The 15,657-nt window shown below is 36.6% G+C and overlaps 1 protein-coding gene across 3 annotated transcripts in view; it reads right to left on the bottom strand.

Annotated features, from left to right (window-relative positions):
• stxbp1a (syntaxin binding protein 1a) overlaps window positions 1-15,616 on the bottom strand; it is a 29,594-nt gene extending 13,978 nt beyond the window's left edge. Inside the window, exons 1-11 of one of the 3 annotated variants that reach the window (XM_044095720.1) lie at window positions 15,510-15,616; window positions 6,934-6,983; window positions 6,529-6,610; window positions 6,022-6,098; window positions 4,896-4,974; window positions 4,478-4,581; window positions 1,991-2,139; window positions 1,742-1,826; window positions 716-846; window positions 536-643; window positions 381-441 (exon numbers count right to left, since the gene is read on the bottom strand). In XM_044095720.1, the coding sequence (XP_043951655.1) occupies window positions 381-441; window positions 536-643; window positions 716-846; window positions 1,742-1,826; window positions 1,991-2,139; window positions 4,478-4,581; window positions 4,896-4,974; window positions 6,022-6,098; window positions 6,529-6,610; window positions 6,934-6,978 (921 nt within the window). In that variant the 5' untranslated portion in view covers window positions 6,979-6,983; window positions 15,510-15,616. Of the gene's footprint in view, window positions 1-380; window positions 442-535; window positions 644-715; window positions 847-1,741; window positions 1,827-1,990; window positions 2,140-4,477; window positions 4,582-4,895; window positions 4,975-6,021; window positions 6,099-6,528; window positions 6,611-6,933; window positions 6,984-13,718; window positions 13,934-15,509 lie in introns of those variants that run through there. The other 2 variants (XM_044095719.1, XM_044095718.1) reach the window with 2 other exon arrangements.
• Between the last annotated feature and the right edge of the window lie 41 nt (window positions 15,617-15,657).

The following is a 15,657-nucleotide window of genomic DNA, read 5'->3' as shown; positions in this document are numbered from 1 at the left end:
AAATTTTGCTGGACGATAAATTGTCCTATAAGTTATTGAGATAAACGATAAATTATAATCCATATTTAACTCAGGAACTGGGAGAACATTGTTTTGTTCAAAAGTAAACAAAACAACAAACATATGAAGTCTCTGTAGAGAAAAAAAGCTAGTTGAGATTGAAAACACCAGACTGAAGAGAACAAAAACAATTTTAATTTATCATATGATTTATTGATTTATTGATTATTGCTACAGGCCTAGCGGCACCTAAAGCATATTTAAAGCACTTTATTCTTTCCATACAGTAGACTATATGGAAAATTATTGGTATGAATTCATCTTTACGCTGTTTAATTCATGGTATAGTTTCAGGTTTAAACTTTGACCCCAGGTTTTACCTTCTCTCCGGTGTTCATCCTCTTGCTGGAGGAAAACTCCTTCAGCTGACGTGTTACTTCCCTAAAATCAGAGCAAAACCAAAATGAACTCCTCAGAACTACCGTACAGAGCTTCTATGAGTCCAACAGAGAACGTGACGAAGGCGGATACTCACTGGGAAACCTCAGCGATGTGTTTGTGTCTCAGGCTCACCCACAGGTCATCGTCTTCGTGCAGCAGGACCTCCTTCACCCGGGAGTCTCCCATCCCGCTGGTCTCGTATCTGAGGACGGACCAGAGACGATTTATCCTCCCTTCTCAGCAGACTGCAGCTGCTTTTCTGTTTTCCCCTCACTTGTAGACGTCGTTCTCGATGGGCAGCAGGTCGTAGCCCATGGCCTGGAAGGTGAGCTCGTGTAGGACGGGCGACACCGGGTCGAAGCCTCGGTCCAGGATGATCAGCTGAGATCGGGCCTTGTCAGGACCCTGCAGACGGAGAAGCACTTACAGGCGTTAACGACACAAAAAGACCAAAGAAACGGACAAAAACAGGGAGCATCCTGCAGGACAGACGGTAGAAACACTTCTAGGTTGGCCTTTAGCATCGAGGTTTTCTATGTTCCTCAACCGTTGCTACAAACGTCTTTAAAGGTATTCACACACCTGATTGATTCGATTCGATTCGATTGGGAACCAAAATGGCAACATTTGCTACATTTTCAGCTGCTGAGGTTCGCTGAGTGAAAGAATACAAACTAATTGAACAACCTGTTCCCCTCCTCGCCTGTGGGGGCGCTGCACCAAGAACCACTGAAGAAAACACTCAGCACAACTTCTTCACTCACAAAATGTAAACAAAGATGGAGTACCATCAGATTTTACCAGTTGTAGGATTTCTCTCATGAGCCCTAACTTAGTGAGTTTGTTTTGGTTGTATTTACCCAGAATGCCCTGGGCTGTAGTCCACTTCCTGCTTTCGGAGTGGTCTCCGGTTCGCTTAGTGTTCACATATGCATTATACAACCAAATCAACCATGTAAGTTTAGCGCTAGTGGGAGAAATGACAAACAAGAAATCCTACAACTGCTGCAGTCTGGCGGCGCTCCATTTTTGTTTACATTTCATGAAGAAGAAAGTTGCGCTCAGTGTCTTCGGAGGTTTTTGTTTCATTTCTTTCAGTGGTTCTTGACGCAGCGCCCCCACAGGCGAGGAAGGGAACAGGTTTTTCAGTTAGTTTGGATCGTTTCACCGAAAGCAAACTGGACCAATTGAAAATGTAGCAAATGTTGCAATTTTGGTTCCCAATAAAACCAAGTCTACTGGAGTAAAACAGAAAAGGAAAAAGACATTAGAGTTTTAAAGGGATGTTGGATTAAATCACCTCTCCCATGGTGGGGTCGTCGGCCTTGTAGGCATCCAGTTTGTCCTGAACCAGCTGGGCTAAGGTGGCGTTGTCCTTGTACTCCCTAAAAGAGAGAAAACAAGAGGACAAACATAAACATATCAAACAGTCACATACATTTAATTAAACTTCCTCAGGAGGAATGTCTCTGTTCTGAACTTGCTGTCTGATTCAGACCAAATGTTGCAGGTTTTGGTTCAGATTGTTGGAGGAGTTAAAATGTCTGACCCTCGGTATCGAACGGCCGGGTATTCCTTCAGCGTGGCGCAGAGCGTGGCCAGCTGCTCGGCCAGCCGCTCCATCACCGGGTTCTTCAGCTGGGCCTTATGGGGGCTGTAGAAGCTGTGGAAGGCGTCCGGGTTGTCCAGGGAGTACACCTGCACACACCAGTATAACCAGTTTAACCTGCACACACCAGTATAACCAGTTTAACCTGCACACACCAGTATAACCAGTTTAACCTGCACACACCAGTTCAACCAGTTTAACCTGCACACACCAGTTCAACCAGTTTAACCTGCACACACCAGTTTAACTGATTATCTTCTATTAGAAACAAACATTTACCATTTATTTTACTTAAACCAGAAAATGAGCCTGTTTGTTTCTGTCTGTCGATATCTTTCTATTTGTTCACTCTTTTACTTGCTTTGTTGCCCTTTCTTCCTTTCTTATTTCCTTCCTGTTACTCTCTTTTTTATTTCCTTCCTGTTACTCTCTTTTTTATTTCCTTCCTGTTACTCTCTTTTTTATTTCCTTCCTGTTACTCTCTCTTTTTTTATTTCCTTCCAGTTGCTCTCTCTTCCTTCCTTTCTTTCTCTTTCTGTAGCTTTACTTTTTCTTTTTCTCTTTCATTTTACTCTCTCTTTTCACTTTCTTATTGTTTTATTTTTTTCTTTTAAAGGTTTTTTTTTCTATCTTTCATGTTTTCTTCCTCTCTACTCCTCTGCCTCCATCTGTCCATCATCACATGACCGTTTCTGCTCTGCAGTTGGATCCTTTGCTTTGCTCAGCAGCGATTGGCTACAAACGGCAGCGTATGTCCAGCTCTGACCAATAAGATTCATTCATTCTGTTTGTGGGCGGGACAAAGAGGCATCGCTTTGCCTCAAGCAGGAAAACCACCGACTCTGAATTAATCTCTGCTGACAGGAGAGGAGGAGCGCAGCAAAACCTCAAAACATTATGAGGTTAATGGAGAAAGATGGAGGGAAAAATAGAGAAAAATAAAAAGATAAATAAAAGAGGAGCTGAGAGGAAAATTAGAGAATCGACTGTGGGAGTGGAAACATGGAGGGAAAGGAGTCGGTGTGAGAAATGTGAGCGTTTCTGGAACAGTCTGCAGTAAACAGAGCGAATCATGACTCAGCATCTGAGTCTGTTTTGAATCTAAAACAAGATAAAAAAAACAAAACAAACTGATAGTATTTCTGTCCTTCACTTCCCGCTTTAATCGATCTAAAGCCACTTTTTATCTCTGGATATTTTTTTTCTGCAATTTTTCCAACAAACAACATTTATCTCATCCAGTTTATGCTTTAAATAACAGAACAGAAACAGATTTCTACAAAGGGAAATTCAGGGGTAAACGTTCAAACACAAGAGTTTTAAATATTTACAAAGCAAATTTAAAAACAACAATAGTTGTAAAAAACATGGAGAGGCAACATTCAGCTTCTATGAATCATAAATCTAGAATAAACTTCTAGGAAATTAAACCTAAACTAAAAACCCTCCTAGTCAGAGTTGTTTTTGAATCGTCATAAATGAAACTTAAACATTTTGATGTTACGACAGAAAAATGTAACATTTCAGTTTATCAGTGTATTTTTGTGTTTTTATGACGTAAAGCTCTTTGAAATGCCTGGTTGAAATGTTCTATACAAATAAACTTGATTGATTGGCTATAACAGGTAAATACTGTGCAGTTATTAGATATAATAACATCAGGAATATGCAGCTGAATCTGATCACTTTCCCAAAAAGGTTCAAAATAGAGTTATTTAATATTTCAAACCATGAAACTGAACAAAACATCTGTTCAGCTGTTAACCTCAAAATACCTTTTTGCTTCATAATTATGCTTCAATATTGTAAGAATAAATATTAATTTTCTGTCTTTTTGGGATTTAGTAACAAGCTGCATCAATGTTAAAGTGAAATACGTTTATATGCAGATGACATCTTACTTTATCTTCAAGATTCCCAATTTTTCAACCTGATACTTTCTCTCACATTAAAACTTCATTCTGAAATTTACTGACAATAAACTTAATTATTTAACCATCTAAAAAGAGAACTTTATGAGCAGCAGTAAAGATTTTCTCCTTGGGTTAGACTTTGCTGGGATGGAAAACTGGTAAAATTGAAAAATAAAGAACAAACGTATCTTATTGGGAAATGAGATACATCTGAATTAATTTAACACCAAAGAAGAAATGTTTAGACATAATTTCACCATATGTGGAGCAAATTAAAACACAATGTAGCACAAAAACACACAGAAACTGTCAAACATGATGGTGGATGAGCGAAGAGACGGACAAACTTACAGACATTGAGTTAAACACAAACTTCTACGTATTTTTGAGTGAAATGTGAGACCAAAAAAGAAGAAAATTGATCAAATGTGAGGCCAAAAAAGCAGAAAACTGACGAGCATACTGGAAAACCAATCAGTAGCCTTGATGTGATTAAATTTAACCGTTTGTTTACCTGAGACTCGTAGGGCAAGAAGGCGATGTTGATCTCTGTCAGAGTCTTGGTGACTTTGGAGGTTCGGCTTTTCACCAGTTCATTGAAGAGCGGATCAGGACAGGCTGGAAAGAAACAAAGAAAACATTTAAAATCCTTTCTTCTGACCAATAAACTAATAAAAAACATTCATAGTAGAATAACTACATATTTATACACTGAAGGACGACTTTCTCATTTTAGTTTTGTGATGGTAAAATATTAACAGACTTTTTAAAAGAATATATTCAAGTTCTCAAACACTGACTGCTAACCTTATGCTAATGTTAGCATGTGTGGCTAACATTAGCACATTATGTTTCTTAATAAAACCCATTTTAAGCAGAAATACTTCCATGAAAAGCAACATTTCACAGGGTTGTATTTTTGTGTAACTCACAGTCAGTGAAGAAAACATGAGCTGCCTTGTATTTAGCTGAATGAGGGTCTTTGAAATCCGCGATGAGCGTGTGGACTGACTGAAAAATTAAAAACAACAGACATATTCTCATTAGGCTAACAGTGCTAAACAGAGCTGAGCTTAATGAGGCAACTTAAATATAAAACAGTCATATTATTGTGTTAAATTTATCAGAAACTTGCATTATGAAGTGACTTTAGGTTTCTGTTTGCCAAGCTAATAAAACAATGCTAACAGTTAAAGAATATTAAATAAAGATAAATGTACATTTATATTTTATTACTTCATTCTGCTTCATTTTAGACTATTAGCAACGTTTTATGCCAACATATTTTGCCCAAATGGCTCCATCAGTTTTCAGATTTATGCTAATAGCTAAATTTATCTTTTATGCTACAAAAACTAGCTCGTTAGCACAGATTTCATAATTTACTTGTCAGTAGCCATATTTATTTATTGATTATTTTTAAATCTGTTAAAACAAAGGGAATTTGTTTTTTGTTAAATGTTTGAAAATAAACATTTAAAGTTAAATTGAGGTCTGAGCGTTCAGTAGACATTAAATCAACGTTAGCTGAAACTGGTGAGAATAAATTTGGTTGTTAATTCATGTAAGTGTTGGATTCTTCAGTAGAACTCATTCGGTTGTTTATTTTTATATTTGCCATTTCATCAATACAGTTTCTTGGGGGGAAAAAAGGAAAACGTGAGGAGAGGAAACGGAACAGAGTCTTCAGTTACTTCAAAATAAGAGCATGAACATAAACATTTAGATACTTGAATAATTAACAGCTGAAAACTAAAACTTTTACAAACTGAAAGTTTATAAAACAGCCAAGTAAATTAGCAAATTTGAAATTATACAGAAAAACAAAAACGAAGCACTAAACAAAGAATTATAAGAATTAATAGCTTCTCTGTTAGCGTGTTAGCAGACGTCTGCCCACCTCAAGTTTCTGAATTTCTTACATTTGGTCCTTTTTGGGATCTTTTAGCGAACTTCATGTTGCCAAACATGAATTATTTAAATGAAGAATGGGGGAAAATAAACATGAAGTCCAGAAAGTGTGACAGATGAAGCGAAGTGATGATTGGGTATTTGTACCTTCTCTGTTGGTGTGATCAGGTAAATGGCCTCCAGGCTGGGCAGAGGCTCTCTTCGCTTGTTGATGTCCTCCACAACTTTAAAGGTAAAGGCAGACATATTTAATTAAACATTCCTAATCATGACAGCAGTGTTTTTAGACTCTAGAGCAAAACTGGAAAACAGGCCACAAAATTTATTAAAAACAGATTAAAAAATAAGTTCATTGTTACCTTTTTTTTTCTTTTTTAGTTTTATTTGCTCAATAATAAAACCAACTTTTATGGAATATGAAAAAGGCTTCATCAATTTTCACATTATTTTAGGTGATCAGTTATTTCCTATTTTGTTCCGGGCCGAAGAAACGTTTGTTTTAAACTTTATAATTGGCGTTTATCTTCCAACATGGTGACATTTTCACATTTCCTGCCAAGTTTAAACATTTTTTTTTTAATCTCAGACACACAGCAGGAAGCTGGATGATCAACTGGTTGGTGGGTTAAAGGCTGAACTGGGTTTGTGTCTTACTGGTGATGCCCTCAGTCATGATGTCCGTCATTTTGCAGCAGGACGACAACATCCTCATGCTGAGCTGGTCCACAATCAGAGCCTGGGGCAGAAAAACACCGACATTAATGCACATTATTATTATTACTATTAATACTCTTCATATGGAAAAAACAAAACAAAACTGGTAACTTATAAATGTCTGTAGAAGTTTCATAAATACTGACAAAGAAAAAACTTTTCTTGAATGCAGTTTTGGAGACAGAACAACAGAGTTTAATGGAGGTAATTATTAATAAAATTAACTGTAATTTATTAATATTTGGTTGATTTTTAGAAATACTGACATATTTTGCCAGTTTTTAAATGTAATTTTAGAGAAAGAAAAACATGATTTTAAATCAGTTTTTGGTGAAAACGTCTCACCTTCCATTCTCCCTTCTTCTTCACCTTCTTGATGACATCGTTCATAATCTCTGTAACAAGGGAGTAAAGGGATTTTAATCCAGGATTTTCTGTAAATAAAGAGCAACAGATTCTCCAACAATTTAAACTTTTATATCATAATATCACACAAACAATAAAAAGGTGAGTTTGATCAAAACTGGGAGAAATCAGTGCAAAGTTTAGCCACCAGTTTGGCCAATTGATGAGTTGATGAATAAACTAAACAGTGAATATTTCCTGTTTTGGCTGGAAGTCTTTAATCCCAGCCTGTCTCAGGGATTAACCCGGCCTGCTGCCATGTGGATCCATGTTTACGCCAATATTGGCCCGATCAGTGACCGTCCATCTGCCAGCAGGTCCAGGCCGGAAACGTTCACAGGGACCGGCGGTTTAACATCATGTTGGACCGACAGGCTCAGCCTCTCAAACCTCAACGGATTATCACAGATTAACTGGAGATCAAATAAACTGGATTACAGAGCACTAATCTGAAGAAAAAAACAGGAAGATTTATGAAGCTCCTGATTGGTTGTTTTCAGGGAACGTGAAACTTAAACTACATGTAAAAAAAATAGAAAGAAGAAAATTCAGATCATTAAGTAATTAAAGATTGGATTAGAGAAAAAAATAAAATCCAACAAACACTAGAAATACAACAAATAGATATTTAAAAGATCATTTGTTTCATTAATTCAGTAGAAAAAGACAAAACCTCACTTATTTAAACCGTTTGTTGATTCAATCAGAAAGTTAAAAGTGTAAAACCAATAAGAATTATTTTTAAAACGGAAATTTTACAACCTGCAAGATCAAAGCGAAAGCTGCTGACTCATCATTTCCTTCACGCTGCTGTGACGCAAACGGATTTAAAAATTCAGATTTACCTCAGAAATTTTCTAGGAAAAAAAACTCAGAAATTTAAGAGTTTGAAAAGCAAAATAAAAAAATTAAAAACATTTTATTCTGAAAATAAAATTCTGAAAATTATTCTGAGAACTGAAATTTTCAGAATATTCTCAGAAATCTAGAAAAAGAAAATCAGAATTGGAAAAGTAAAAAATATGCAAAAAATTTTTTTTTTAATTTTCAGATTTTCTAGAAAAGAAACTCTGAAATCTGAGTTTGAAAAGTGAAAAATTGCTAATAAAAATAAATAACTTTAGCTCATAATATGAACTGTCTTAGCTAGTTTTGCTAAATAAGCTACTTGATTTATAGATTAACTCAAATTTATACAACTTTAAACCTTAATTTCACTGCAGGAGATGCTGAAATGATATTTTAAAAATGTAGCATTAATAGAATAATTACATCAGTAGATCTTACTGTAGAGTTAAATTCAAGCACTAATAAAAATCATGTTTAATTATTTATAAACTAAACTTTCCAGCTCCAGCCTGCGCCAACGGCTGAATGAGTGGAAAACTGTTAGTGTCAGGAGGAAAGAGCAGAGTGGACTTTTCCTTTCTGTCGTCTCTGATAGAGACACAATGAGAGGGAAGGAGCTGAACAAACACAGCAAACAGCTGTGCAAACCAAACATTAAAACATTAACAAACACATCTCTGCAGCTCCTCCGGCCTCGGCCCGTTCAACAGGATGCAGAACGTGGAGCCGAAGCTGCGGAGCTCGATGAAACGCTCCAACTCTGCAAACGCTACAGAGCGATAAAAAAATCATGTAAAGTTGAGATCTGATCCTGCTGCTAGCTTTACTCTGATTAGTCGCCCTTTTCTGGGCAATAATAAACGGATCAGTGGAAACCAAATGTGGATTTAAACAACAGTGATGTTACACAACTAAAACTTTACAGAAAAACAAAAAGTAGAAGTTTGAAGTTTTTGCAACTTTATTAAAATTCCACTTGTAGGTCAGAGAGCAAAACCCTCAAGGTGAATCATTACACTACGTCTACGGCCTAAACAAAACATGCTCATTATATTTTTTGGGGGACAAAATCATCCTTAGATAAAGAGATTGTAGCTGTTTTAGGGCGTCCTGTCACTTTAAATCCAAACAAGCTGCTGCTGGCCACGCCCCCTAACTCAACGATAAAATGCCTGAGCAATTATACCGCCGTACATCTTTGAAAAGCACAAGTGGAGCCTCCTGCACAAACAGCAAGAAGTTTCTGGATGGTAAGTCAACAACAGAACTCTTTTCTTTTCCAGCAGCCATTGTACAGCAGTAAAACCAGCTGACCAAATGTACTGGAGCTCCAGACTCAACATAAATCAGAGCTCTTCATGCTCTACACTGACTGGTATTTATTTGTGACTGCATGTTTCAGAGGTATTAGTTGTTTGTTTTTTAGAGAGGGGCACTGCGTCACACACTGGAGCCAGACGAGTGTGTGTGTGTGTGTGTGTGTGTGTGTGTGTGTTAATTTGGTTCAGTGACGCCTCCAAGGTCAGTGGGTGGCTTCAGTGCAGCATTATTTTAGATGTGCTTCACTTTCCAACATCCATCTTGTCAAATACAGATTATATAATCTCACTCTTGCCTTCTGAGGAACCAACAGAGTTTGAGAGTCTGGGTTAAAGGACGAAATGTAAGGATGATTGTTTCTCCAAGCTCTGCTGTCAGGCTGACTGTAATCTGTACTGACTGAATGTGGTTTAGCCCAGTTTTCTAGCACAGCAGTGTCTCATTGAGTCCGTCTGTGGTAGCAAATAAAACAACACATTTTGATCTGTGGTTATCTAGAGATATGAAAACAAATTTATTATATAGGGCACAGTCAGAGCTTGGATACTGTAAAAAAAATATACCAGAGATAAATTAAATGTTCATATAGAAAAAAAGTCAAAAGGTTTAGCTAGCTAGCTGCTATTTGTAGCTAGGTAGTTTTGTTTTGTTGTTATATTTGTCACATTTTGGTTATCTTGTAAGAAATATTCGCATTTTTATGTGAAAAACTAAACTTAGAGAGGAAAAAAATATATATATTTATTTTACCTTAGCCAGTTTTATTTTTATTTTTTTGCTAATAGCAACAACAAAAAGTAATTTTCTTAATTGTAGATGGTAAATTAAGTTAACTTATTAAAGATAATTAAGAAAAGAAAATGCAGGTTTGCAAAGAAAAAATATATGAGCTGTAACCTAGCCTGCCTTTTTATAGCTAGTTATGTTTCCTTGCTAGCTACTAGGTTAGCAATGTAGTTTGATGAACCACTCCAGTCTGTTCGGCAGACTAGAGTAATTGAGCTTAAGTTTATTTTTATGTAACATATTAAAACCCAGAGCTATAAAGTTTAGCCTCCTCCCGGTGGGACGTGCCCGGAACACCTCACCAGGGAGGCGTCCAGGAGGCATCCTGACCAGATGCTCCTCAACTGGCCCCTCTCGACGTGGAGGAGCAGCGGCTCTACTCTGAGTCCCTCCCGGATGACTGAGCTTCTCACCCTATCTCTAAGGCAGAGCCCAGCCAACCTACGGAGAAAACCCATTTCGGCCGCTTGTATCCGTGATCTCGTTCTTTCGGTCATGACCCAAAGCTTCTGAAACTACATACAAGTTATGTTCATATCCAAGAACATATCTGAAAAAAATCAAAAGGTTTAGCTAGCTAGCTGCTATTTCTAGCTAGGTAGTTTTCTATCCAAGAACACATCTGTTCTTGGATATGAACTACATAAATACATTTTGCATTAAAGATGACAAACCTTAATGAATAATCTGCTATTATTGAATTTTAGCCAATATGTTTTCTTTTTTTAATTGATTACCGTACATATATTTTTAAATTTTTTATGTGTTTTTTTAATATTGTATAAATTTAGCTTTACTGGTTAAATAAAAAAATCTGAAGAACGTGGCAATTTTTTATGATCAGAATAATTGATTAAATGTATGCACATCATGCATTAATTATATGGTGGTAATGTGTTTATGTGTGTATAAATGTAACTAATTTATTGTAAATATCACCATATTTACATTTACGTTGTTTATATTTCCACATAATCTCACTGAACATTTACAGTAACAAAAAATAAATTAAAAATTCAAAGAGTCAGTTATTATCTGCAGCTCTAATCAGGAGGATCTAATCTCTCCACCCTCAGGTCCTGACTCTCCTGATGGGGGGAGGGGAGCCTCCGCCTGCTGCCCTTCCCCCCCTCTGCTCCTCTTCCTCCCTCCTTCCTCCAGGCTGCAGCAGGAACCCTCTCCACCTCCACCAATCCCGTCGCGGCCTGCTGCGTCCACGCCGCCGCGATGTTTAACACGGCTCGCCGCTCATGTAGCTGGCAGCTTAAAATCACTAAAAACGCCGCTTATGAAAGCCGAAGGGAAATTATTTTAAGGAACTGATCTGCTGTTAATCTGCGTGTTTAACATCATGGTGAGATTTAATCAGGGGTGTTCAAAGTGCGGCTCGAGGGCCATTTGCGGTCGCCGGACTGATTTTCTATGGCCCCGCAATGCTGGTTAATGGAGATGTTGACTTTATTTTTAATTTATGATAATAAAAATAAAAGATACAAAGCAAAATATTCATATTTAATAACCAACCTTTTTACATTTTCCTTAATTTTATAGTAAATCTGACCACAAAATGTGATTTATTAAACTTCACCAAATACAGTAAAAAGTGAACCAAATCTTGTTTTTTTGCTGAGAATAAACTCAATTTTTATGTATTTTTTTCCCCAAATGAGTCCCAAAGATCGTGCAAACTGCATGCTTTTCTTCTAACGAAGCAAATATGCAGTGGGATTAAATTGTTTTATTGAAATATAGCTTGCTTAGTTTGTCGTTGGCAAGTTACAAAAAGTGATGTTAGCTTTTTGGCCTGTGAGTATTTCTGACTTGATTTTAGCTCATGTGACAAAAAGTTTGGACACCTCTGCTCTAAATTATAAAGATTTACAACTGTTTTTTGTTTGTTCTGTTCTTGGATATGAACTACATTAAAGGTAGCATCTCTGCAGACCACACACATCCTGGACACAAACTGTTAAGACCGTTTCTGATGAGGTTTCACCTGATTACAATTTTAATTTAGACTGTTTTTCTCCTAAGGACTAAATTACACAAAACAAAAATGAAAACTACTGAGTTTTCTGATGTGTTTAATAAAATATAACATTATTCCTATGTATGTATTAATATATATATATATATATATATATATATATATATATATATATATATATATATATATATATATATATATAAGCTATCTAAGTAAACTAAACTTTTCAAAAAATAACAGATTAAATTTTTTTCTCTGTATCAAAAGTGATGTATAAAAGAACTAAAGAAGCAGCTAACAGAAATATTGGTTCAGTATTTGCAGTTTTTTCTGTGGAACGTTACTAAAAATTCACAGGAAATGTATTTTTATCAAATATTTCTTAAATATTCAACAGAAAATGCAGCTTGGTAGCTGAAATAGCCACGATGCAACTAGAGACCCTAGAAATACTGAATATTTTGGTATTAATTTATGTTGGATGTGTCAAACGTCTGATATTTAGGTGCTTTTCTGTTTTTTCCTATTAGTTACAGGCGTGTACAAAGTTTTCTTAAAAAAATGAAACAAATGTTTGTTTCTCCTAAATAAAGAGCAAAAAAGTTAGAATCTGAAAGAAAATCAATATAAAATATATTTTGAGGAAGAAATTAGAAACTACAATAGAAAAATAAAATAACTTCTCAAAATGGAATCTCAAACTAAACCATCTAATCATGCTAGTATTGATCAGATATTGATTTGGTATTGATATTTTAGTTCTGTTTTATACTGAGTGTTAATGAATATTAAGGCATATTTGGTGTTTGAACTATTAAAATAGGGAGATGTAGGTTTTTGAAGTATCTCGGTATCATGACGCAAAAAGTAGGAGTGGACTATATACGATATATAGGGGCGCCAGCTACAGGGGGCGCCATAAATTATTTCAATTCTGCATTTTTTTAAATATTTCACTGCTGCATGTGCTTTGAAAACGCTTCGAGGAGAGAGAAGGACATAAAAACTGAATTTAAATAAGATAATTACATAATAAACATTTCCAACTAACTCCATTCCTGCTTTTAGCTCTTCCTTCTGATTATTTGGACAAATGGAGCAAATCCTGCACTGCATCCCCAGTAAAACGCCTGCAGTAAATGAAAGTAAACCCACTCCTGTGACAGTCCGGGTGTTTTTAATGACCTCTGTTATCCACCAGGCCCGCACCGAGCGGCGCCTCCATCACCAAACATCCAGCTTTGAACGGCCCGTTTAACCAAAGCATCGCCTCTTAAATCACACATAACGCGCAGCTTTCTCCTCTACGCCTCGATGCGTCACTGAGGATGAACAAAGCAAACATGTTTCCCGACATCCGTGTGCGCGAGCTGGGTTGTTTTTACGCAACGTCTTCTGCTCCATCAGAGGGGTGAGGCTCTGCTGTAATCAGGGAAACCCGCGGATTACCATATTTCATTAATTTAACACCTTCAATCAGACGTCACTGCAGATTATTGAAGATATAAAATCGCTGAATGGCTGTTCAGCCGCGCTTGGACGTTTTCCTCGCTTCAGAATGAAACCAGTTCGTAATTAGAGCTAATAAGGTTCACGGTTTTCTGCGCATCAGCAGCGCAGGCTCCCATGCAGGAGACCTGAGCTACACAAGTGATTTAGCACCACCATCATCCTCATCCTCATGAAGACCCGCGGCCTGCGCTGAAATCCAAACATCCGCTGCAGCGGCAGATTTTCACCAGAATCACTCCGATAAAGCGCCATGAACAGGATAAACTCTTACTTTCTCCGACCACCGCCTTTAATCCGATAGGTGCCATGATGCTGCCGACTGCTTGCCACACGGAGCGATGAGCTTCCTCCCTCCTCTCTGGTCGACTCTCAACGCAGCGGACGAGTCTCCAGCTGGAAACGTCACTGCGTATCCTTCCCGCAACAGCCCCCCTCCTCCACCCGACAGCCAGGACTGCGTGACATGCGTGATCAGGAAACCCAGCTACCCTAATAAACACACCGCCTGTGCAACATTTTTACAGCCCAAAATGAGACTTTTATCCCGATGCAGCAACAAACAATTCATTTAAAGACGTAGATGAGCATCTACTGTGAGGAATGTCTTAAATTTTAAAAACGGATACTTTATTTCTTTTCTTAGGTATTAAAATAAAACAAAAACGAACATACTATGGACAATTAAGTAAAAGGAAAAAAAAGTATTTAATATAAGAGCAGTGGCGCAAAATGTGGGTGCTGCACTACACAGGGCGCCACAAAGTATTTCAAGTTGGGGGTTTTTTGTATTTACAACCAAATTCACAACAAATGTAGTCTAAAGTGTTATTTTTTGAAGAGTCCAAATTTTTTTTATTCTTGTTTCAAAATAAAATAAAAACCAACAAGTGGAAAATTATGTAAAAGGAAAAATGTGGTCAAGTAATGAAAGAGCAATGGCGCACATTTGACATGTAGGGGCGCCACAGTAGAGCGGGCGCCACAATATGGAGGAAAAACTATTGAGTTTTTTTTTTTTATTATTAAACAGAAAAACTTTTTTTCTGAGCAACTGATCAAAACATTAATCATTTAACATTTACAAATTACATAATCAGACAGAAATATTAAGTTATGTGGAAATTCTGGCATTTCATCGATCAAAAAAGAAATAATTTACATAAATAAAATCAGGAAAAGAAATTGGTTTAAAAGAGATCTTTTTATTTATCCACCCAGTTTTAGGAATTATTTTGTTTACAACTTATGTAGTAAATATTACTAATATTCAGAGTTGGGTAGTAACTAGTAACATTTACTCAATTACATTTACTTGATTAACTTTTTTGAGAAAAAAACCCCCTTAGGAGTATTTTTACTACACTATATTTTTACTTAAGTAATTTTATTCTGAAGTATTTTTCTCTTATTTAAGTAAAATTTCTGTATTTTCTACTCACTGAATGAAAACCAAACATGTTTTAGTCAAAAATTCACCATAAACAGAATTTTTGCACACCTGCAGTTTTTGTTAAAGTTTCACAAGTTTTATTATTGAAAGAAACTGATTTTGAAACATTTTATTTTGCCTGTCTTTGTTATTTTTGTTACTTATATGAATTATTGTCAGTTTGGTTCTTAAAATACCAAAATCTCCACTTCACTTTATATTTTGGTCTGTCTGATGATGTAATTTTGAAATAATAAATGGTTGATAATTTGATCAGTTACTCAGTACTTTAGAAGACTTTTTACCAAATATCTTTTTATCTTTACTTAAGTACAGTTTTTGGCTAATATTAGCCAAAATCACATTAGAAACTTAGTAGATTTTAACTGTAGTTCTGAACGCCACCACAAGGGGGCAGCAGATACTCGTTTTCATAACCCATCAGCAGGTATGCGTTCTGTTTATCTAAGCACACAAAGAGAAACTTCAACACCACATTAACAAAATGTTACAGCCTAAAATCAGAGCTAGTAGATCTAATCATGACCGCTAACCAGTGAAGCTGTAAAACCAGTAAGAATTTAAAATGTTTCCAATAACGCCAAACAAGTAAACACAAACTCCAGGCCACACCTTTGGCATGGCCGACTGAACACGTTGGACCAGTGATGACTCCCAGAGGGTGTGTCCTGCTGCCTCGCTGTGAAAGGAGTAGTGTTCACCTCCTCTTCCTCCTCCTCGTCTTCCTCCCTCTCTGGGGTTTTCTGGAGCCAAACAGGAG

Source organism: Gambusia affinis, linkage group LG17, assembly GCF_019740435.1.
Source record: "Gambusia affinis linkage group LG17, SWU_Gaff_1.0, whole genome shotgun sequence".
Classification (NCBI taxonomy): domain Eukaryota; kingdom Metazoa; phylum Chordata; class Actinopteri; order Cyprinodontiformes; family Poeciliidae; genus Gambusia; species Gambusia affinis.
The sequence above is the reverse complement of the archived record's forward strand: the minus strand, read 5'-3'. Positions and strand labels throughout refer to the sequence as shown.